Source organism: Anoplophora glabripennis, unplaced genomic scaffold (assembly GCF_000390285.2).
Source record: "Anoplophora glabripennis isolate ALB-LARVAE unplaced genomic scaffold, Agla_2.0 scaffold75, whole genome shotgun sequence".
Lineage (NCBI taxonomy): Eukaryota > Metazoa > Arthropoda > Insecta > Coleoptera > Cerambycidae > Anoplophora > Anoplophora glabripennis.
The window spans coordinates 774,919-798,031 of NW_019416255.1; the positions used below are offsets into that span (position 1 = coordinate 774,919).

At 31.0% G+C, this 23,113-nt stretch overlaps 2 protein-coding genes across 2 annotated transcripts; one reads left to right on the forward strand and one right to left on the reverse strand.

The window, feature by feature from the left end:
* Positions 1 to 2,196: 2,196 nt before the first annotated feature.
* On the reverse strand, positions 2,197 to 6,294 carry LOC108903359 (cuticle protein 7-like). Its single transcript, XM_018705505.1, has 3 exons — positions 6,283 to 6,294; positions 2,608 to 2,805; positions 2,197 to 2,424 (listed from the first exon to the last, which is right to left on the reverse strand). Exons 1-3 carry the CDS (start codon positions 6,292 to 6,294, stop codon positions 2,197 to 2,199), a joined length of 438 nt encoding a protein of 145 aa, XP_018561021.1.
* An 819-nt stretch (positions 6,295 to 7,113) lies between these two features.
* Positions 7,114 to 22,546, forward strand: LOC111693121. The gene is made up of 5 exons (XM_023457269.1): positions 7,114 to 7,125; positions 7,270 to 7,749; positions 16,710 to 17,243; positions 20,847 to 21,320; positions 22,265 to 22,546. The coding sequence occupies exons 1-5, from the start codon at positions 7,114 to 7,116 to the stop codon at positions 22,544 to 22,546; spliced, it is 1,782 nt and encodes a 593-aa protein (XP_023313037.1).
* Positions 22,547 to 23,113: the final 567 nt, after the last annotated feature.

Here is a 23,113-nt window from a genome sequence, read left to right on the forward strand (position 1 = left end):
CTTTGAATATAAGAAATAGAAAGAAAATATATTTAAGTGTTTTTCAGTTCTCCAAAACTATTACATTAATTGCGATTACTCATGGATATTTAGAAATGACGCAAATGTTACGTTGCAAGAAGTATATCTTAAAAGATCTTCATTTTTACATAATGATCTATTTTCTTCCTTATTCGAATTGCTAGTTAATTACATTTTATTTTGCTGTATTATCTGATGCTCTCTAGAATTTACAACATCAAAATCTTTTGTTATTTTTTCTACTGCCTGTCTGTATTACAGTTAATTTTGCATAATGGTGAGCCACTGGACGAGTAAAAACATTGCATAAAATTATATGGCCTATGCGAAATATATTGTATTTTACTGGTAAATACATTTTTATCTAATAAATGCACTATTTGGTTTCGACTGTAAGAAAACAAAAAATGTGTTTTTTTTAGAGACACTGCTACGTTAATACTATAAATGTTGGTTATACCTAAATATTTCAAGATATAGGTACATGTGTGACTCTACTTCTGCACTTTCGAATGTATTTGTTTGCTATTTCAGTTCCAAGCACAGCACTTAACTGGATCAAAAATATGTAACTGGCCTTTTTATAACAAAAAATTGTCACGTCACTTGTAATTTGTATATTTTATATAACACTAAATTAAAATGTAGGTAATAAGCATTCTAAATTAAAGTAGGACGAACAGTTTTTGTAATTAAGCGCATTTAAATTAAGTCTTTGTAATTAAAAAAATATATATGATATTAATAATTAATAACTTATGTATCTACATAAAAGGTACTGACTACACAGTGTCACAAAAGAAAGTGGATTGGACTGGGAATTCGACCAATCTGTAATCAAATAGACCGGGTTTTCATTTAGAAACAATCAAATAAGTTGGTTGTCGGCCCACGATCGTGGCCCCACGTTGGGCGCCAGGACGCGGATTTTGCTCGGTTTCGCTGGCTTTCGGTGGAGATGACCTGTTTGTCTTTCCTCTGGGCATCATGAACGGGTCGTAGACCGTCATGATGGTCCTGAGTCCTTTTCCATCCCTGTGCTTGGTCGCCAGACGCCTGCTGGCTGGTAAAAGAGTTCCCTGTCATCTGACATGATTCCCTTTTGACGTAAGACCTTGAGGTCGTCAACAAGGGAAAATGGGATTTCCGATCCTCCGCCATCGATCGTGAGTTGTAGAAAGTTTAAAAACAGCATATATCTGAGAGTTTATGGATTTTTTGTAAAGAAATAACTCAGGTTGAGATTTCGATATGTGATTTATTTATGCTTGTTTGGTAGTACAGAAATGCGAATTCTTTTGTTTGTGGAGTACACACTCTAGTGCACTACGTCCTGGTTAAATAACTGTAAATGACCAGGGTGCGCGTTCACTCGCCGGCTGGGTGCATTCAGGTAGTCTGCCTGTTGCGTGGTCCAGTTTATTGTCACCCTATTATGGTCGGAGATGTTCCGTTCCTGGCTGGCATGGCTGTTTGTGTGAAGTTAGAAGTCTAAAATTAGACAAAGTTAATATTGACCCAGAGGTCTTGCAAGGGGTTGAATTTGAAGTCTATATTTTTCGCGTTTTTTTCGAAGGGGGAGCTTTGTCACGGGTTGTAGTCATCGTTCGATGGAACGAAGAACTCTCGGTGTATTCATTCCAAAAACTTCTCATTGCCTTGTTTCCCACTTTATGCTTAGGATTAGTCTAAACTAGTTCTAAAATTTTAGAGCGTGTTTAGATGCCAACGAGCTAACAACATTAAAAAACTTATAGACCAATTAGTCTGGACTTATGTTCCAGTGTGGTCAATATTTTGGCATTTATGCATATATGACAGCCTATATAAAAATGAAAGTTAATTTTTAAAATATCGGTAAACGAAAGCAGATTTGTATCGTTAGCTTTCTAGCTATATTACTGGAGTTTTATCTATTAAAAGTAAAACAAATTTCGTTTTCGTTACTATGAGAATATAAAACAAAACATCACAATAGGTTAAGAATAATATTGCGTATGTATTGCGCAAAAAGCTCTTATAGTTAAGGATTAAGAGTTAGCATTTTGAGTATCATTTATATAACATTCAGTGTTGCCAAATCAAGGAAAACATTAAAGATAAAATAAAACAAACATATAAAAAGCAATAATTATTTTAATAACGACAAAACACAACAATTTCTTAGGGAAATACTCAAACTTTAACTGGTAAAGGGCTCTTGGAAGGCTGTAGGTGCATAACTTCAGCGTTAAATCCATTGTATTTATCGACAGTGTACTTAACTATTCTTATACTGCCGTCAGCTTCGTGGAGAGAATATTCACCTTGGACTTTGTCTCCATCACGGACTTCTTTTTGAGAATGGATGTCACCTGTATGATGGTCCTCAATACCGTACACGAACTCATATTTGGGATGTCCCTGTGAACAAAATAAATTCAGTAATGATGAAAATTAAAGTAAGTGCATTTGTTGTTACGAGAGGTAGGAATATTTATCCACTGTTCAAACACGTTTGAAGATAAATAAATTTTGTAATTTATCTATCATACTTTAAATAATACTAATAATAGTAGTTGAAACATTACTAAAATTGGGCCTTACATGGTATTCATGAGGAGCCACTGCATGAGCAACAACAGGAGCAGACTGTACCATAGGGACCGTATGCTGAGGAATTATTGCTTTTGTCGATTGTGGAAGAGAAGTTTTACTGCCAAATACTGAGGCGTGAACCGATGGTTCATGATATCCTGGAGCGGCTTGAATGGAAGCAACAACCAGGGCGAAAATAACAACGAACTGAAATTAATAAAAATGCGTAAATAGTAACACGTGACGTAACAGTAGGACTAACTCATATCGATACAATAAATAAATAAAAGAAAAAAAGAACTTTATTGTTGAGAAGTTTCTAAATATTCTAATGTCCTTTAAATGTTATACGTGAAACAATTTTCTTTCTTTGTATAAATTCAAACTCAGTACGCTTTAGTTCTCTTAGTAACGGTGTAATATAGGTACCAAAAAAATAAACAAATGTTTTCATGGGAAATAGTTCAGATTTGAAATCTGCGTCGTCAACAAATAATTGATTGAAAACTATATTTCAGGTCTAATTTTTGAAGAATCATAGTCTTTAGAAAATGTTATTCTTGGTGCTTATTTTGTTAATTCTGACGGGAGGAAGTAGGACCGACTTTCAGTGTGCCGTTAAAACAGTTTGTTAACAGTTAAGGTTTAATGACAGTCAAAGTGTCTATTATGTAATTCTAAAAGTATTTTTGCAGTCAAATGTTATGTGCAATCGTTAAGAGAATTAACAACTACAGATGTCAGTGTTCCAGAAATAGATTTTTTTAATTCGTCGCTAACATATCTATACATAAATGTTTTTACTGAATATAAATGGTTGGTCAAAAATATAACAATTATTATGGCATTATGCAAAACAAAGTTTTTAATATTGATTCAAGAAAAATCGGAATACCTATTTAGTTAATAATACCTACATAATTTAGATATATATTTAGTAATGACAATATTAGTAGAAGTAGTTTTAAAAATATAGTATTTTTAGTAATTAGTCATCGCGATTTACATACTATAATAAAATTTGATTTAAGGAGGTTCGATACCGAAAAAAAAATGGTAAGAAAGTTTTCAAAATCATTGAAACCTGTTAATAAATATGCCAACTGGCTCGTGTAAAAATATCAGATCGATTGCCAATATAGTTTTTTTGAAAAATGATATTAAAAATTATGCTCTTATACACAGGCACAGGAATATAGCTCTTAAAAATGGTTAGGATGGGGAAAATAAAATTCTAATTAAAGAATTAAATATTACTAAACATTTTAAAACAATAAAAATATGCACTTACAATGTAATTATTGAGATACTGGAATGAATATATAACGTTTTGACAAATGTGAACAAACATCTGATCCAATAAAATGAAATACGGCAACACTGTACGCTGTATTTAACGCTTCGACTGACGCGCTATATTTGAATACCTGGATTATAGACTATAAAATTATTTCAGTCAAAAACATATGTAGTAATAATTAATATTAATCTAATGCAATATAATAGCAATTTGAAACAAGAATTGAAAGAATTTCGTTGAAAAACGAACAGTATAGATGTTCTGTCATAATCTTCAGTTTGACAAGGCGACGTATCACTGGTATCACTATCATACACTAAGCTTTTTTTCACTTTTTTCTCATCAATCCACATTCTGTTTCATACGCATTTTATATTGCTTTTCAGTCATTACTTTTCCTTTGTATCTTGGATGTTCATTCATGTTTACGAAATACGCGCAAAGCACAGTTGCCAGTAATGACAGTCGACCCAACTTTTACCACCACGCCATGGCAGTGGCAATGATGCCAGATTTCATCCATAATTTTACAAGCTCTTAATGAATAAATAGACACTTTTATTCAAATAAAAAGTTAATTGCCGTGCATTAAACACAAAAAATATATGCAAGCTAATATGTGTTGTATAAATTTCATTCGTATATATTATACATATTTAGTTCGCTCAAATTAGTTTACGTAAGGTTGGTACTACAACGAGACTACCGTGTATAAGCATAGGCTTCCCTCCCGAACCGCCTGCCCCGCAAGAGATGTATCGAACCTCCTTAATAGCGTATATTATCAATAAAAAATTTAAATACAGAAACAAAAAATTAATCGCACTCTAGCACGTCTCATAAATCTGCATATTCACGATATTTTGACAATTTTGGAAGTAAAAAAAGCGCTACTTGATGCAGTTCAACTGATCACCATAAGAGACGGGAATGGACTGTATCTTAATTTTTCTTAAATATTGAAAAGTTGTATCTTTAGAGGGTATATTTTCTTACTAATTACAAATTAATACGTCACGTCTGAGGGAGGTCATTTTGAACATTTGTTGTAGCTTTGCGCCTTTTCAAAATTTTATTAGTGTTATTTTCTGTTATTGTTCTGGTTTAATGTTATTGTATTAGATAGTTCTTGATAATGTATTAAAGAAATAAAAAATCCGCGTTAAGATGTTTTATTTTTTTTGCATCAAAACGGCGCCCCATACGAAGAAAAGGCAAGAGAAATTTTTTTGTCACAAATTTAACGAGGAATTCAATAATGATTTTTAGTTTGTAATATCTCAGTGGCGTACCATTTTTTTCTTTAAAAAAATTGAGATTATTACCCGTACGCGCGCCAATGATGAACATAAAATGTTTAATTGCGTGTCAATAAATGCGCAATAACTACTTCTTAAAACCCACCAAATTTCATTTGCACACCTCGTCCGGTTTCAGAGCAATAAATTAAATCGTCAGTTTTTAAGAAAAACTTTGACACCCCGTGTCTCGGAAAATGAATCATTTGCGGACATACGTTTATAAGCAAACTGCCATTATTTTCTCATATAGAATCATCCCCTGAAATTTGTCGCACTTATTTACTAACACCCTGTATAAGGTATATTAAACATTCTAGAAACTCCATCACAAATTGATCTTAATTCCACAAACAGCAAAAAAAGTTCCTGTTCAATTTTCTAAGGCATTTCTATACAGGCTAAAAATTTATAAACTGAATATGTTGATATAACGGACAGCTAGGCACGCTAACAAGCACTTCAAAGTATTTTTTACATTAACAAATACTTATATTTGTCCATGTTTAACCGTGGTCCTAGACCTGATAGTTCATAGCAACATTGCTTTTACATCCTTGTATATTTTAATACCAATTTTAATTGTTTTAAATATTTCGTTCTATGTAGATTTACAGTTTGAATTTTAAGTTATTCTCATGAAATTTGTAAATTTTATTATAGAAAAGAAAATATTACTTTTCTAAGCAAAGAAGGTACCTGCAAGTAATAGCCCCTGATACAATTAGTCACGGTCCGTGACATTTGTCGCCAAAGGACTTATTATGCTAGTTTGTATGTGATTCTTATGTTTGTCATCTACGAAAATCACAGTAGCAGTTTCTTAATTTATTCCAGAAGTGAATTAGAAATAAATTTCAAAGAACTTGTATAACTGACAAAATTAAACGTTAAAGAAAATGTCATAACCTTTCCAATATGACATTCCTGGCACTGTGAAGAAAATTAACTGTACTCAACTTTGACTCCTATTTTTCACTAAAATGGTAGCAATATTCTTCCAATAAAGCAACTCAATATTTCAATAATTTACTTCTTGCGTAATAAATACATATTGTTTAAATTAAAACACATCTTTGTATTTACCTTTGAATACATTTTTTTGGAACTTCTTGATCAAATCACAGAACATGACTGAATGAGAAGTTACAATTTCTCGTTTTATAATACCAATTTTTTGGTTAGGTACCCATTGTCACTATCATTTAATTAATATGTAAATCGCTGTATTACAATTACTTTACAAAATGTGCCAATTTTAATTCATATATACTCGTATTTTATGTAACATGTAGTTCAGAAATATTAAACAAACTGGAGCGGTTGTTCCTGCAGTTGCTAATAGTATTTGAGCTATGTAGTAGTCTCGACAGTGTAAGTAAATAGTTTGCAATTGATAAAATATTGTGTAAATTGAAATTAAGTGAAATAAAAATCCAAGATTTATAACAACATTTACTGTACGACAAAATTAGTTGTTAGTACCTAACATATGTCGTTTTTTGCAAACTCAATAGTCCATACGGAAAAAGATATTGGGATGCAATCTAAGATTAAACGAGACAGTTTAATTGACTGTTTAAAATAGATTTAACTATGTTATAGACAGTTTCTCACATACATTTGCCTGCATAATTTTGTATTATAATATTTTTTTAATATTAGTCTGTTATAAAAAAATATATTTTTTTATATTTGGGCGGCTAAGAATTTACAAATAAATATTTCTATTTGGAATATTCGATACACATCAACTTTCTCTTTTTTTAAATATATCTGTTATATAACAATTGCTGCACCGGGTGCACAATAATATCCTGCAAACAGTGAAGGGATCGAAGCGATCTCTATAAAAATGATTGAAAAATTACATCCAGTCAGTCTAGTCCATTTCCTTACCACCAAAATAGCATCACCATGATCGTCAAAGTAGGTAAACCATCGACAATTTAAATGAGTGTTTTAACTTTAATGTGCTACATAGTTTTAGTATATACAGTGCATAACAATAACTTTTGTAATAATTATAGGAAAAGTACAAGATATTATTTGTGTATATTTATTTTTGTTTAGATTTTCAGTGTAGCCTTGTTGCTAATTTGTTGTGAAGCAAGAATTATACCAGTATATGAAGAGTCTGAACTAAGGAATGCTACTCTTGCATCAGTTCCGGTAACTATTCCTACACAAATTCAAGAAAATATCGAAAATATACCGAAGAATACTACAACGACATCCACTGAAACTCCAGATTCATCGCCTGCTCCGGATCAAACTCAACCAGACATTCAAAGTATACCAAAAAGTACTGTAATGAGATCCACTGTAACTCCCGTACCAGTCCCAGGAAATTTTCCTGTTCAAAGCCAATTTATTCCTACATTGAGGCAAGATCAATTAGCTCCGTTACATAGTCATGTTTACCAACTCCAACCATTCTCAATTATTCCTTCACCGTTGGCAAGGAGTTTTTCTACGGTTGGGTCAACGTATTTTGCTCAGGATTTGGGCCTAGCTTCTGCTCCACATGCTACACAATACGAGGAACATAACGTAAGACTTTTTTTTTAATATTTTTTATTGATTGTTAGGTCATTTTGTAAGATAAACAATTTACTTCTTTATACTGCTTAGCTGTTCAAATCTACAGAAGTAGCTAAATGAGAACTCGCTGTTAGTGGAATAGAAGTATAAATAGAAAACAGAAAACTTTGTATTTGTTTTTAAATAATTCGGTGATACGTTTTGGGAAATCGAAAAAATAATTTTAATTAACACAAGTAAATTATGGAAACAGAAATGTATTACAATTCTCTGTAATCATTTCAAAACTGAAAACTAAATAATTTTAAATTTGTAATAAAATTTTAGTAAAATTTTACATTTACCTATATTTATACAGGCCCATTACAATATTTCAGAGACTATTTCGATTTAAATTTAGAAAATTTTGGGCCTGGATTTTCGAGGATGCTCTCTTTAAATAAAATAATGTCATTCTTGTAGCACTTCCGGTTATATCGGAAGTCGCATCCACTTGCTTATTTTACTCCCTGTATATTTTTGCATATTTGGAGTTTACGCATAGTTTTAGAGGGACTTCCCTATATCTGTCTCTAATGGTCTTCAAGATATTTCAATTGTTTAAAAAAAGTTGCTTTTCGTTAGCTTAATTAAAAAATTCCTGTATTTTACATCGTGCAAGCTTTTTGAAGATATTGATATTTGAAAGAGATATAGGAAGATGCCTGTCCTTTGTTACAGTTATTTTAAAAACTGTTTATTTTTACACAAGGTGAAAATTTATTGTCGAATTTGCTTAACTTGTAACCACCAAAACATGGTTTTTCTAAATGGAACACCCCGTATATTTACTCAAAAACTGTTGTAGAATTTCACCCTCTATCTATCCATATTAGGTACACCTCCCAATATCTATCACTTTTAATTTTTCTGTAATTGACGGTTTTTGTGACAATTAAAATGGTTTCTTGCGAGGATGGCTGTGAACTTCCCAGGAAATTTAAAAACAAAACAACCAATACATCATAAAGTCAGTGGTACTTAGTTAAATATTGATGTGAAAATAATCGAAAACAATACGTATTCAAATGCTGATATTTTAAATTGGTTATTTATTCATGGGCAATGGAATTATAAATAGAACATGCAGAATTTTTGCACTACCTATGAATAAATAATAAATTTTAAATATCAGCATTTAAATACGGTTATTTCCATTATTTACAGTCAGGGATAGTTAAATACTGATTTGGTTGCTTTGTTTTTAAGTTTGTTAGCAATTTCACATCCATCCTCTCAAGAAAGTGAGTCTTTTTCATTACTTATCAAAAAAACCGTCAATAACAGAAAAATTAAAAGAGATCGGTATAGGGATGTGTAATATGGATAGATAGAGAGTAAAATTTTTCAACAGATTTTGATTAAATATACAGGGTTTCCAATTTAGAAAAACCAAGTTTTGGCGGTTCAAAGTCAAGTAAATTTGAGAATAAATTTTCATCACATTGTGCAAAATTAAAGTAACTGTAATAAATGAGAGGCTATCGCTATCTCCCTCCCAAATATCAATACTTCAGTTTACATGATCCAAAAAATAGACAATTTTGAATTAGGCTATCGAAAAGCAACTTTTTTTTGAAAGAATTGAAATATCTCGAAGACCACTAGTGATAGATATAGCGAAGCTTGATGAAAGTTCCCCTAAAATTACGCTTAGCATTCAAATATGCAAAATATGTAGTTCTATTTAAAATAAGCACGTAGATGGCGACTGCCGGTATGACCGGAAGTGGCATTATTTTATTTAAAAAGAACACATCTGAAAATCGCAGAGCCTAAATTTTCCAAATTGAAATCGGAGTAGTCTCTGAAATATTCTAAGGGCCGTCACCATAAGACAGTCTGTAAAGTGTTGGAGTAAAGTTGATACATGGTACAGAAGAAATAACTTTGACGAAAGCGATGTATTTTCCATAGTTATTTTACCACATTTTTTTACTTCTGTATTCGAAAAGTTTGGATAATTTTGAACATTAACATAGATATTTCAGCACAAAACTAACTTCTAATACTTGTCTAAAATTTAAGTTCTAACAAGCTTTGTAAGTTTGTTACACTATTTCTGTCACACTCGGTATAAATTTAGGAGTATTATATGGCAAGCAAATTGAAACATCTTACGAAGCTTTAACGTGTAAAATAAGATTTAATCATCCCCATAAAAAGTGAATTGAGTAAAGAATAATCGAAATGGACTATCTCCCATCACTTGTTGCATAACGTCCTTTGTCATAATCAGATACCATACTTATTAACAAACTTTCGATTATCAGATGACTTTTAATAGGTTTATCCCAAGTATTCCTTCACTTACGGAGTTGAAGATCATCACACTGGCGATATCCATTCTCAAAAAGAAACACGGGATGGAGATACTGTGTATGGAGAATATTCACTTCTCGACGCTGATGGTTTTATTAGGACAGTGAAATACGTTGCGGACAGTAAGCATGGTTTTAGGGCTGTAGTCGAAAGATCTAGGAAAGGAGGTCTTGCTTAGTTTACTTTGTTACTTTTGTTTTACTCAAATGTTTGTTGTATATTTTTTGTTTGTTGAATAATACAGTTTAATATCGTTAAATGACTCTTTATTTCATAGAAACCTTTCCACCTTTTTAAGGTAGATGCTCTACCCGATTTCGTTCCTCAAATAGTTGTAATTTGATTTGAATGATATTAAATTTATTTAGATATATAAATAACACTGTTTACATAGATTCGTCCAAATGTAGTATGTCAATTTTCAGTTTGAATTGAAAAACAGTTGGTATTTTTATAACAATAAGTTACAATGTATGTAAGTCCCATACATAACATTAAAATATTTTGATAAGAATCACACAGAATAGAAAATACAACATATCTACATATATTTTCTGTACAAATATGGTGTCTCAAAGTATAGTTCCAACTGTAAAGCCATTTGTACAGGCATAACACATACGTTAAAAAACATAATACAAGTCCTATACAGAACTATTAAAACTATTATTTAATAAAACATCACTCAATATATTAATAGGAGATTGATAGTATAAAAAGTGAACCTCGAGAGAAAATCGTCCAAGGATTTTATTTTTTAGAAGTTAAATAATATTGGTATATTTATACTACAGAGTAAAAAACTTTATTTGTAACTTTTTATTTTATTTTTAAATATTATAAATTGTAACGATCTAGTTCTTGGGCTTAGTTTATTATACATATTTCAATTTAGGGAATTCTTTTTGGATTTTGTTAATTTAAATTTTGGTATCAAAAAATTTGCTTTCCTTGTACTGTGACTATGAAGGTCACCTTGTATACTAAAATCATTCCTATTATTATATACATATGTCTAAAATACTGTGGTAAGTAAATAAGAGACAAGGGTATTAAACTGAATTAAAAAAAAGTCGCAGTCGCGGAGATTAGCATTGGCTAAAATACGAATTATTTTATTTTGTTTGACAGAAAACTTTTCCGGCTGCACTGGAATTACCCCATAACATTACAGCAAATGAAATGCTTTTAGGTATCCAATATTTCGTACACATATTAATAAATATTGTTTTGCTTTAGAAAGTTGTACCCGTTTACAAAAGTAAGACACAAAAGATCGTACTAAATAACAGCAATAATTTTAAGGCTATTTAATATAGATATACGGGGTAATTAAATCGTAATGTCATTAATTTTAAGGGAAGCTAGGGTAGATGAGTAGAATACCAATACACGATTTAAAAAAATCTAAATGCATATTTACGCTAAAGAAAATATTTTGAAATCATTATTTCGGACCTCTCCTGAGCTGACTTACAAAGGTTTATCGAGAGTGAATCTTGACCTACCGTATTTGGTCCCTAACCTTGTACTGCGTTTTTAATAGTAAACGACAGAAACATACCTTTTTACCTAATTAATGAATAAGATATTTTTAATACATTTTAAATATTAACAGGTATTATTTATTTGTTAATAAAAACAAATGTATAAGGATAATAATTATTCTCGAATGTTAGATTATTTAGTATTTTTAATGTTGTTAACGGTTTCACTTTTTACTTCTTGACACTACTTCAAAAGTAATCCTTAAATAATTAAATATTTTATTAAACCCGAAACAAATACTTTTACTTGTGTGAACCGTTGCTTTAATCTTCCTAATATATTTATTTGCTGTTACTGTTTTAAATACTTTTAGTATCTTTCAAATTTTTAAGTATCTATATTCTAATTTCCTACCTACTCCAGCTTGAATATTGTAAGGATGGTAATTGTTGGGATTAATATTGCCAAAGGTTTAAAAGTCTTGAATAGAAAAAAACACATATGTATAACAAATTCGGTGTGACACAAAGTTACCAGGTTTTCGTAGTTTAATGAGCTTAACCGGTTTCTTCACAGATTGAGTATTAGAAAAGAATTATCACTATGAAAACTGTTAGTTTACAAATAATTTAAGCGGTTTTTATAATTGATTATAAGCATACGCATTCACAGCGAGTATCTTTTTCAGCCCAGAAAAGAAAATTAGGATCATGTCCGTGTCACAGAAAAAGAACGCGCAAAAAGCAAATACAGAAATACACAATAAATCAAATTTAAACGAAGGCAACAAGACATAATTTGCAATATTTATTTAAATTTTTAATAAGAACATTTACAAAACAAACACAGATACAATTTATAGATTTTCCAATGCTATGACTATTGAGGTCAACGAAGCACACACAAAACTAGTAATTTTTATTAATAATTTACTTATGAGTTACTTGTTTAACCAACAATGTATATCCCTTGTGGTTAACCACAACTGGAATCAAGAATAATTCTTCAATTAATGTAATGTAATTACTTTACCATAAAAATGTGACTCGTAAGCGTGGGGGTAGTTACGCTAACTATCCATGTCAAAGTTGCTGGGTTCAATATCAAATAATCAAAGGAACAAATTTCAATGAACAGTCTTTTATTTTTTACTAGTTAGATCAGTCCTAATGGGTATAATAATTTTTCAACATGGGTGAAAATCGATAGAAGCAAGACTTTAAAATGATTTATTATTAGTGTTGTATTATTACTAACAGTTTCATTAACAATATTACCTCTCATCATCAGGCAATAAGGATACAATACAGAGTAGTGATTTAATCAACTTTATATGAACCGCTACAAACGTAGATCAAATGAATTCTATCGTATTATCGATGTTGCCCAATCTGCTCATGGGCTAAAAACGTGTCCAGTCAGACGGTAGCGACAACAACCAATATTTGTCATTGGCGACTAGTTGCCGGAAATAAAGTTGCTGTGCGTAGATGTATGTCTGATTGTTTATGCCGTCTGTACAAAGTTTTTCCATGTTGCATGTCTCGATAGCCTAAACTTCAAAGAAAATTGAGCAACAGGCTTCGACAAGATGGGACTTGCTGGATCTGGTTCTCTTAGTGTAGGCAGTTTATTGTCGTATTTCCAATTCCGAGCTTCAAAATTCACCCACCTTTCCATTCGGGACTGGGAAACCGAAAAAATCCAGATAATCAGCAATCCACCGTCAGAGCCAAGGATGTTGTCCATTTGGACCCAGAATTCTTGTTTGGAGAAGCCCAGAATACAATTTTCATCAGGCTCCGGAGAATTAGATCGTGGAATCCCATCTCGAAGCTAAGCAATGAGAAGATTACTAAGTTTCAGGGACTAAGGAGCACCAGAACTAACTGGATGCCCATAATCTTCTAGTTCCACCAACAGTATGAATGTTATTTCTTATCATTTTATTGTAGCATGAGTGATCTAGCAAGAAAATATGTCCCGGTGGGCAAATGAATAATTTTTTCTTGTCCATAAATGCCCTTCAGTAAGGAAAGCGTATTCAATCGGTCCTTTTTCACTTTCAAGGTTTTTAAGTTTAAAAGTTTATCAAATATTATTATTTTGTGAACACAGCTTTTTCTACTATTGCGACATATTTGTTATAATTGGGAGAACATAGATCAACAAAGTCGACACGTCTTAAGATAGAACTATTTCATATACCTAGAAACAATTCTTATATACAATTTCAAACATCATGGACCAGTGTTCCAGCATTAACTAAAAAGTTAATAAGAGTTGTTTTGTTCTGGAAGTTTTCCACATAGTTATATAATGATATGGTCTCATTTACATCGCCAAATGACCTAGCACACCCGATAATTGCAAAGCGTTCCAGTCAGGTACGACACATTTAGATTCGTTTCGGTGTTGAAATATATGACAAAATAACACGCCCCTGACACACCCTATCTTAGGCACAATAAACTGAATTATGTTGTAGACTAGATCGCAATAATCTGTAGTATTCATTTACAACACCTGTAGTATTTTTGACCTTCAGTAACTCCTGCAAGACCGTTCCGCAGTTGTGATCAGAACAGGATTTCGTTATTATTTATTAGTAGTATTTTTTCCATTATGAAATTCATTCATCGACAAGTACCTGAAATGTATGTAGAAATAATTCAATTGAACTTCAATTGTTCATTATTTGCACAATGATGCAATAAATATTTTTTTAATATAACAATAAGTTTAATTTTTATTATTACTGAACAATTGTAATGTAATGACTGTTTTTTAATAATCATAATTATTATTGAACATTTTTAATGATAATTTTGAATATACTGATTTATTATAAGATTAGGACGTTCAATTCTTACATTAAAAACTTCTTTTCATATTTTGGATGAAGAATGCAAATCTCAGTATTATGTTGTTTTATAGTGTGTAATTGGTACTTGACGTATAAATCAAATTTTACGCTTTTATTTAAATAAACATTATATAAACGAGAACGTGAGAAACATTCAATGCTTCCTCTAGTTCTCTCCCAACAAACTCACAAATCCTAAGAAATATTGGTATAACACATATCAGGATGTTTTCTGAATTTATTTCATAACTGCATAATGTAGTATCTAAAAAAAAGAGGTTGACTTAATAAGAAAAATGAACCTCCTTAAAAGTTACCCTTTGTGTTTAAAATAAGTTTGTTCAAAATATAATTTTAAGTAAACTTCAAGTGTGAAGCAAAAATGTATAAAAATATATAATTAAAAATTTCTACTGCAATTATTTTTTTTAATTTCTGATGTTTGGAATTAAATGAGCTTATTCATTATTCATTTTCCTTTTTTCCAAAACATATATCAGCATGATTTCATTAATTTTTTTATCTAAAATATCAGCTCAAAATTTTATTTATTACATGCTTGGCTTCAATAATTTTGTATTCAAAGAAACAAGAATTTTCTATGGTTTCTAGAAAAACATCCGATACCACAAAGGAAATGAACACATATTCAACTTAAAACTGTTTCATATAGAATAAAATCCATATTATTAGGTAGTTTTAAATACCCGGTAAGTAATATCTGGATATATTAGCTACCCTTTCATTATCAGTATTATCCAAAGAGTTATATTATTATTCACATATCCTACGAGGTTTATTAATTTTTTTTTGACGGAATAAATGGCTATAATGACACCCTCAATAGCTAATACTTAATATATATCTGCATATATATTATGTAGCATAAATGGTTTTAGGCGCTATGTTTGACTTCCTTTTTGAAGTTAAAATATGTTAAATACACAAGTGAGTATATAATTTGTGTCTTGCAGGAGTACTTTAGCGAAACTTACATATTTGTACAACAATTTCTCTAATATCGTTATATAACTTTTACAATACGTTAACGCACTTGTACGTCAAGTGATCTAATTTATAACCGATTGCCAAATTCGCAAGTAGTAAGTACAGCTTTTAATTAAAATTGTTATGTACTTCCATTTACACAGTTTCACAAGAGAAGAATAATCTAAATCAATCAAACCTAGAGCAATGATCTGGGTCAGTTTAAATAATGAATTACGTAACTAATGTAAGTAAATGCGATATTCGGACTACACCCATTTCATTTACATCTGACAAAAATTTTCATTAATTTTTTTCGATTGGTACTGTATCATTAATTCTCTTAACCAGGTGAATGTAATATGATCACTTTGGTATAAAAATATGTATGGACATTTTTCTAATCAGTATTCGCTCAGGTGTTCTAGTGAAATATTAAACATGTTTAGCAAGGTAAGATCGTCTTGAAAATTACATTAGTAGGAATTAAAAAAGTGTATCTAAAAAGATTTGAGTTTATTGAGAAAAGTTTGCTTTCAAAAATTTTTAGTATAATCTAATGAATTCATAAAGTACTTATAAAAATAATACTATTACAAAAAATGTGTATGCAATATATGTATAGATATAGATAAACTTAATTAAAAAGCAGTCCAATGAAAATGCCCCTCTCGCAAATTGTAGATAAACAATAAGAAAATGTGAAATTTTCCTTTTTTTTTATAAAATAAAAAAGTATCTAATGTAAACATTTCCGTTTAAAATAAATTATTCATTCACATCATGTGCAAATGATTGAGTGAACAAAGAAAGGGTACACAGAACATTTAGTATAACTTAAATTATTGAAACTGTATGAATCCTACTCAAATACATTTGGATTAACTTTTTATGTAGCCGTATAAGTAATGTTTAATTAACAATGTTAATTAATTGCTACTTTTTGTTTGCGTAAACCACCTAGTAGAAATAAAATTTAACATTCTAATATAACAAAAATAAATACATATAGGAAAAACTGATACATTTAATAATTTTCTAAATTATCTTTTGTTCAAATTTCAGTGTACAGGGCGATTCTAATTCTCCGGTATTGCGAATTACTTCTTTATTATTAAGATATTTGAATGGCACGAAATGTAGGCATACCTATGTAAAAAGAAAAAAATATATTTTTTATCGATATGGGCTTGTTTATGGCCTGATTTATAAGTTAGGTTTTTTCATAATACAGTTACACATATTAATTATTATCATTATTTTCTAGATACTTTGCACTGTTCTATTGGTGGCTTGCGCCCAAGCTGCCCACGAGGCCTTGTCCACAGTATCCTTCAACGACCATCATAACACGGTGCATCACATTCACTCAGCTCCATCTATTGTTAAAACTGTAGCTGCTCCAGTGCACGTTGCTTCCGCTCCTGCTGCTCCTCTGTTCCAATCATTCGCTGGTCACGGTGACTCTTCTCTCCACCATTACACTGCTCCTGTTGCTTCCTCCCTTCATTTCACCCCTGTAGTAGCTTCTGCTATTCAAGGAATTAAAACTGCCCCTGCACACCACGCTTCTTCTTACTCTAGCTTGTCTATTGGTCACTCTGCTCCATCGAGCGGTTTGGGTGCTTCTTCTCTTCATGTTGCTCCAGCTGTCCATGCAGTCCCTGTAGTTCATGCCGCTCCCGCTGTCCACTCTGCTCCTGTTTTCCATTCTGCTCCTGCCATCCACGCTGCACCAGCTGTTCATGTTGCACCAGCTGTCCATGTAGCACCAGCAGCTGCTCATCATGTCGAAGAATATGTAAGTACAATACTTAAGCAACGAGTGGAGTGATATGATATTTTAAAAACTATATGAAGTAAAATAGATGTAATACACTCATTATCGTGTAGCTAAATCACATCTTTGAATTCGAGAAAAATACATATTTATTGCAATAGCGTTTTGATGTTTTCCTCAAGTTAAAAAGCAAAAGCAGTAATTTTTCCTGTTCAAATGATTTTAGAACAGCAAATGATACTCATAATGACCAACTGAATATTTCAGTGGATTATGCTAATATGAATGTAGTAAAATTATTATCAAATTAGGNTCCAGAGAATTAGATCGTGGAATCCCATCTCGAAGCTAAGCAATGAGAAGATTACTAAGTTTCAGGGACTAAGGAGCACCAGAACTAACTGGATGCCCAAAATCTTCTAGTTCCGCCAACAGTATGAATATTATTTCTTATCATTTTATTGTAGCATGAGTGATCTAGCAAGAAAATATGTCCCGGTGGGCAAATGAATAATTTTTTCTTGTCCATAAATGCCCTTCAGTAAGGAAAGCGTATTCAATCGGTCCTTTTTCACTTTCAAGGTTTTTAAGTTTAAAAGTTTATCAAATATTATTATTTTGTGAACACAGCTTTTTCTACTATTGCGACATATTTGTTATAATTGGGAGAACATAGATCAACAAAGTCGACACGTCTTAAGATAGAACTATTTCATATACCTAGAAACAATTCTTATATACAATTTCAAACATCATGGACCAGTGTTCCAGCATTAACTAAAAAGTTAATAAGAGTTGTTTTGCCCTGGAAGTTTTCCACATAGTTATATAATGATATGGTCTCATTTACATCGCCAAATGACCTAGCACACCCGATAATTGCAAAGCGTTCCAGTCAGGTACGACACATTTAGATTCGTTTCGGTGTTGAAATATATGACAAAATAACACGCCCCTGACACACCCTATCTTAGGCACAATAAACTGAATTATGTTGTAGACTAGATCGCAATAATCTGTAGTATTCATTTACAACACCTGTAGTATTTTTGACCTTCAGTAACTCCTGCAAGACCGTTCCGCAGTTGTGATCAGAACAGGATTTCGTTATTATTTATTAGTAGTATTTTTTCCATTATGAAATTCATTCATCGACAAGTACCTGAAATGTATGTAGAAATAATTCAATTGAACTTCAATTGTTCATTATTTGCACAATGATGCAATAAATATTTTTTTAATATAACAATAAGTTTAATTTTTATTATTACTGAACAATTGTAATGTAATGACTGTTTTTTAATAATCATAATTATTATTGAACATTTTTAATGATAATTTTGAATATACTGATTTATTATAAGATTAGGACGTTCAATTCTTACATTAAAAACTTCTTTTCATATTTTGGATGAAGAATGCAAATCTCAGTATTATGTTGTTTTATAGTGTGTAATTGGTACTTGACGTATAAATCAAATTTTACGCTTTTATTTAAATAAACATTATATAAACGAGAACGTGAGAAACATTCAATGCTTCCTCTAGTTCTCTCCCAACAAACTCACAAATCCTAAGAAATATTGGTATAACACATATCAGGATGTTTTCTGAATTTATTTCATAACTGCATAATGTAGTATCTAAAAAAAAGAGGTTGACTTAATAAGAAAAATGAACCTCCTTAAAAGTTACCCTTTGTGTTTAAAATAAGTTTGTTCAAAATATAATTTTAAGTAAACTTCAAGTGTGAAGCAAAAATGTATAAAAATATATAATTAAAAATTTCTACTGCAATTATTTTTTTTAATTTCTGATGTTTGGAATTAAATGAGCTTATTCATTATTCATTTTCCTTTTTTCCAAAACATATATCAGCATGATTTCATTAATTTTTTTATCTAAAATATCAGCTCAAAATTTTATTTATTACATGCTTGGCTTCAATAATTTTGTATTCAAAGAAACAAGAATTTTCTATGGTTTCTAGAAAAACATCCGATACCACAAAGGAAATGAACACATATTCAACTTAAAACTGTTTCATATAGAATAAAATCCATATTATTAGGTAGTTTTAAATACCCGGTAAGTAATATCTGGATATATTAGCTACCCTTTCATTATCAGTATTATCCAAAGAGTTATATTATTATTCACATATCCTACGAGGTTTATTAATTTTTTTTTGACGGAATAAATGGCTATAATGACACCCTCAATAGCTAATACTTAATATATATCTGCATATATATTATGTAGCATAAATGGTTTTAGGCGCTATGTTTGACTTCCTTTTTGAAGTTAAAATATGTTAAATACACAAGTGAGTATATAATTTGTGTCTTGCAGGAGTACTTTAGCGAAACTTACATATTTGTACAACAATTTCTCTAATATCGTTATATAACTTTTACAATACGTTAACGCACTTGTACGTCAAGTGATCTAATTTATAACCGATTGCCAAATTCGCAAGTAGTAAGTACAGCTTTTAATTAAAATTGTTATGTACTTCCATTTACACAGTTTCACAAGAGAAGAATAATCTAAATCAATCAAACCTAGAGCAATGATCTGGGTCAGTTTAAATAATGAATTACGTAAGTAATGTAAGTAAATGCGATATTCGGACTACACCCATTTCATTTACATCTGACAAAAATTTTCATTAATTTTTTTCGATTGGTACTGTATCATTAATTCTCTTAACCAGGTGAATGTAATATGATCACTTTGGTATAAAAATATGTATGGACATTTTTCTAATCAGTATTCGCTCAGGTGTTCTAGTGAAATATTAAACATGTTTAGCAAGGTAAGATCGTCTTGAAAATTACAATAGTAAGAATTTAAAAAGTGTATCTAAAAAGATTTGAGTTTATTGAGAAAAGTTTGCTTTCAAAAATTTTTAGTATAATCTAAAGAATTCAAAAAGTACTTATAAAAATAATACTATTACAAAAAATGTGTATGCAATATATGTATAGATATAGATAAACTTAATTAAAAAGCAGTCCAATGAAAATGCCCCTCTCGCAAATTGTAGATAAACAATAAGAAAATGTGAAATTTTCCTTTTTTTTTATAAAATAAAAAAGTATCTAATGTAAACATTTCCGTTTAAAATAAATTATTCATTCACATCATGTGCAAATGATTGAGTGAACAAAGAAAGGGTACACAGAACATTTAGTATAACTTAAATTATTGAAACTGTATGAATCCTACTCAAATACATTTGGATTAACTTTTTATGTAGCCTTATAATTTAAGTAATGTTTAGTTAACAATGTTAATTAATTGCTACTTTTTGTTTGCGTAAACCACCTAGTAGAAATAAAATTTAACATTCTAATATAACAAAAATAAATACATATAGGAAAAACTGATACATTTAATAATTTTCTAAATTAACTTTTGTTCAAATTTCATTGTACAGGGCGACTCCAATTCTCCGGTATTGCGAATTACTTAGATATTAAAATATTTGAATGGCATACCTATGTAAAAAGAAATAAATATATTTTTTATCGATATGGGCTTGTTTATGGCCTGACTTATAAGTTAGGTTTTTTCATAATACAGTTACACATATTAATTATTATTATCATTATTTTCTAGGTACTTTGCACTGTTCTATTGGTGGCTTGCGCCCAAGCTGCCCACGAGGCCTTGTCCACAGTATCCTTCAACGACCATCATAACACGGTGCATCACATTCACTCAGCTCCATCTATTGTTAAAACTGTAGCTGCTCCAGTGCACGTTGCTTCCGCTCCTGCTGCTCCTCTGTTCCAATCATTCGCTGGTCACGGTGACTCTTCTCTCCACCATTACACTGCTCCTGTTGCTTCCTCCCTTCATTTCACCCCTGTAGTAGCTTCTGCTATTCAAGGAATTAAAACTGCCCCTGCACACCACGCTTCTTCTTACTCTAGCTTGTCTATTGGTCACTCTGCTCCATCGAGCGGTTTGGGTGCTTCTTCTCTTCATGTTGCTCCAGCTGTCCATGCAGTCCCTGTAGTTCATGCCGCTCCCGCTGTCCACTCTGCTCCTGTTTTCCATTCTGCTCCTGCCATCCACGCTGCACCAGCTGTTCATGTTGCACCAGCTGTCCATGTAGCACCAGCAGCTGCTCATCATGTCGAAGAATATGTAAGTACAATACTTAAGCAACGAGTGGAGTGATATGATATTTTAAAAACTATATGAAGTAAAATAGATGTAATACACTCATTATCGTGTAGCTAAATCACATCTTTGAATTCGAGAAAAATACATATTTATTGCAATAGCGTTTTGATGTTTTCCTCAAGTTAAAAAGCAAAAGCAGTAATTTTTCCTGTTCAAATGATTTTAGAACAGCAAATGATACTCATAATGACCAACTGAATATTTCAGTGGATTATGCTAATATGAATGTAGTAAAATTATTATCAAATTAGGTTTCGTTTTTACTTTATCCGTTATATCTGTTTTCACAACAATTTAATGATAATAGTTCTGTGTACCTACTGAACCTATTAGCCGACATATACTTTTGTGATATTTAAGTTTAAAAAAAATATTTGAGGACCATATTTTAAAAAATGAGAAAATTTAATCTTTTTCATCAATTAACTACTCTACAATCTATGTTTTATATTTTAGGAAACTAAAACTATGATTTTAAAGTGTATTTTTTATTATTTTCAGTAAGTGCAAAACACACTGTTTTTTTATTACACAATTGCCGAAATATATCTTTACAGCAATAAATACCGCTTACTCACCTATCCTCACATTTACGACCTAGTTTAAATTACTGAAAGTATTATAATATACACAATACTTATACTATACAAATATCTAAAATATATACTAATTAATCTTGTAATAATTACCAAAACTGACAGTTAAGTCATTAGGTGTACTGCGTTATAAGGTAATGGTAAAGTATGAAATAAATATCTTAGCTACTCCTGAAAATTTTGGTAATAAATGTGGCACATAACTAGATTTGACAGAATTGAAAAACATTTTGATGAAACATTTTTTAGTCTCATCCAAAATACGAATTCGCTTATGGAGTTGAGGATCACCACACTGGTGACATCCATTCCCATAAAGAAGCTCGCGACGGTGATGTCACCCATGGCGAATACTCCCTCCACGAAGCTGATGGTACCATCAGAACTGTTAAGTACACAGTGGATAAACATAGCGGTTTCAACGCTGTAGTGGAAAGAACAGGACATTCTACCCATGCTCAACCAGCCCCATCTAAAGTTATTGTAGCCAAAGCCCCTGTAGCAGTTCCAACCTACAATCACCATCATTAGACCAAAATAACAACATTTATGATTTAAATTAATTTATTATATTAACAGTATTTATTTTCTAATAATAAAGATTATTTATCTTTATGTACTAAATGTAGCATTTTTCCTATTTCCATAATTAAGCTATCTTTTTCGGATCATTTTTTAAAAACATTTGCTATTGTGCATGGTAGTAGTCTCCAAATAAAAATATATGTCCCTTTACCAAAAATATTATCGTTGCTTTCAGTGCAACCTGCTCGTGGCAATAATAAAGTTCTATGGAGCATCGCTTGAACCCTATTCTGATCTTCATCTTCACTTGCCGTCATTTTGAAATGAAATGAGTCCTATACTGAAAGAAATGGGCTTATTAAACTGTTTATCTAGAATAATGTGTATAGCGCATATTAAAACATTTATAACCAATATACAACTTTTATTAAAAAAAAGCAATCATCTCCATACTCCTTATTCAATGAGTTTAACTGGAAGGTGCTTAATACACCTTATGCATCTATGAAATAAAGGTTATAATGAATTACTTATACATTATTAGGTGTTATAGACTTTATGTTCCAATTGTAT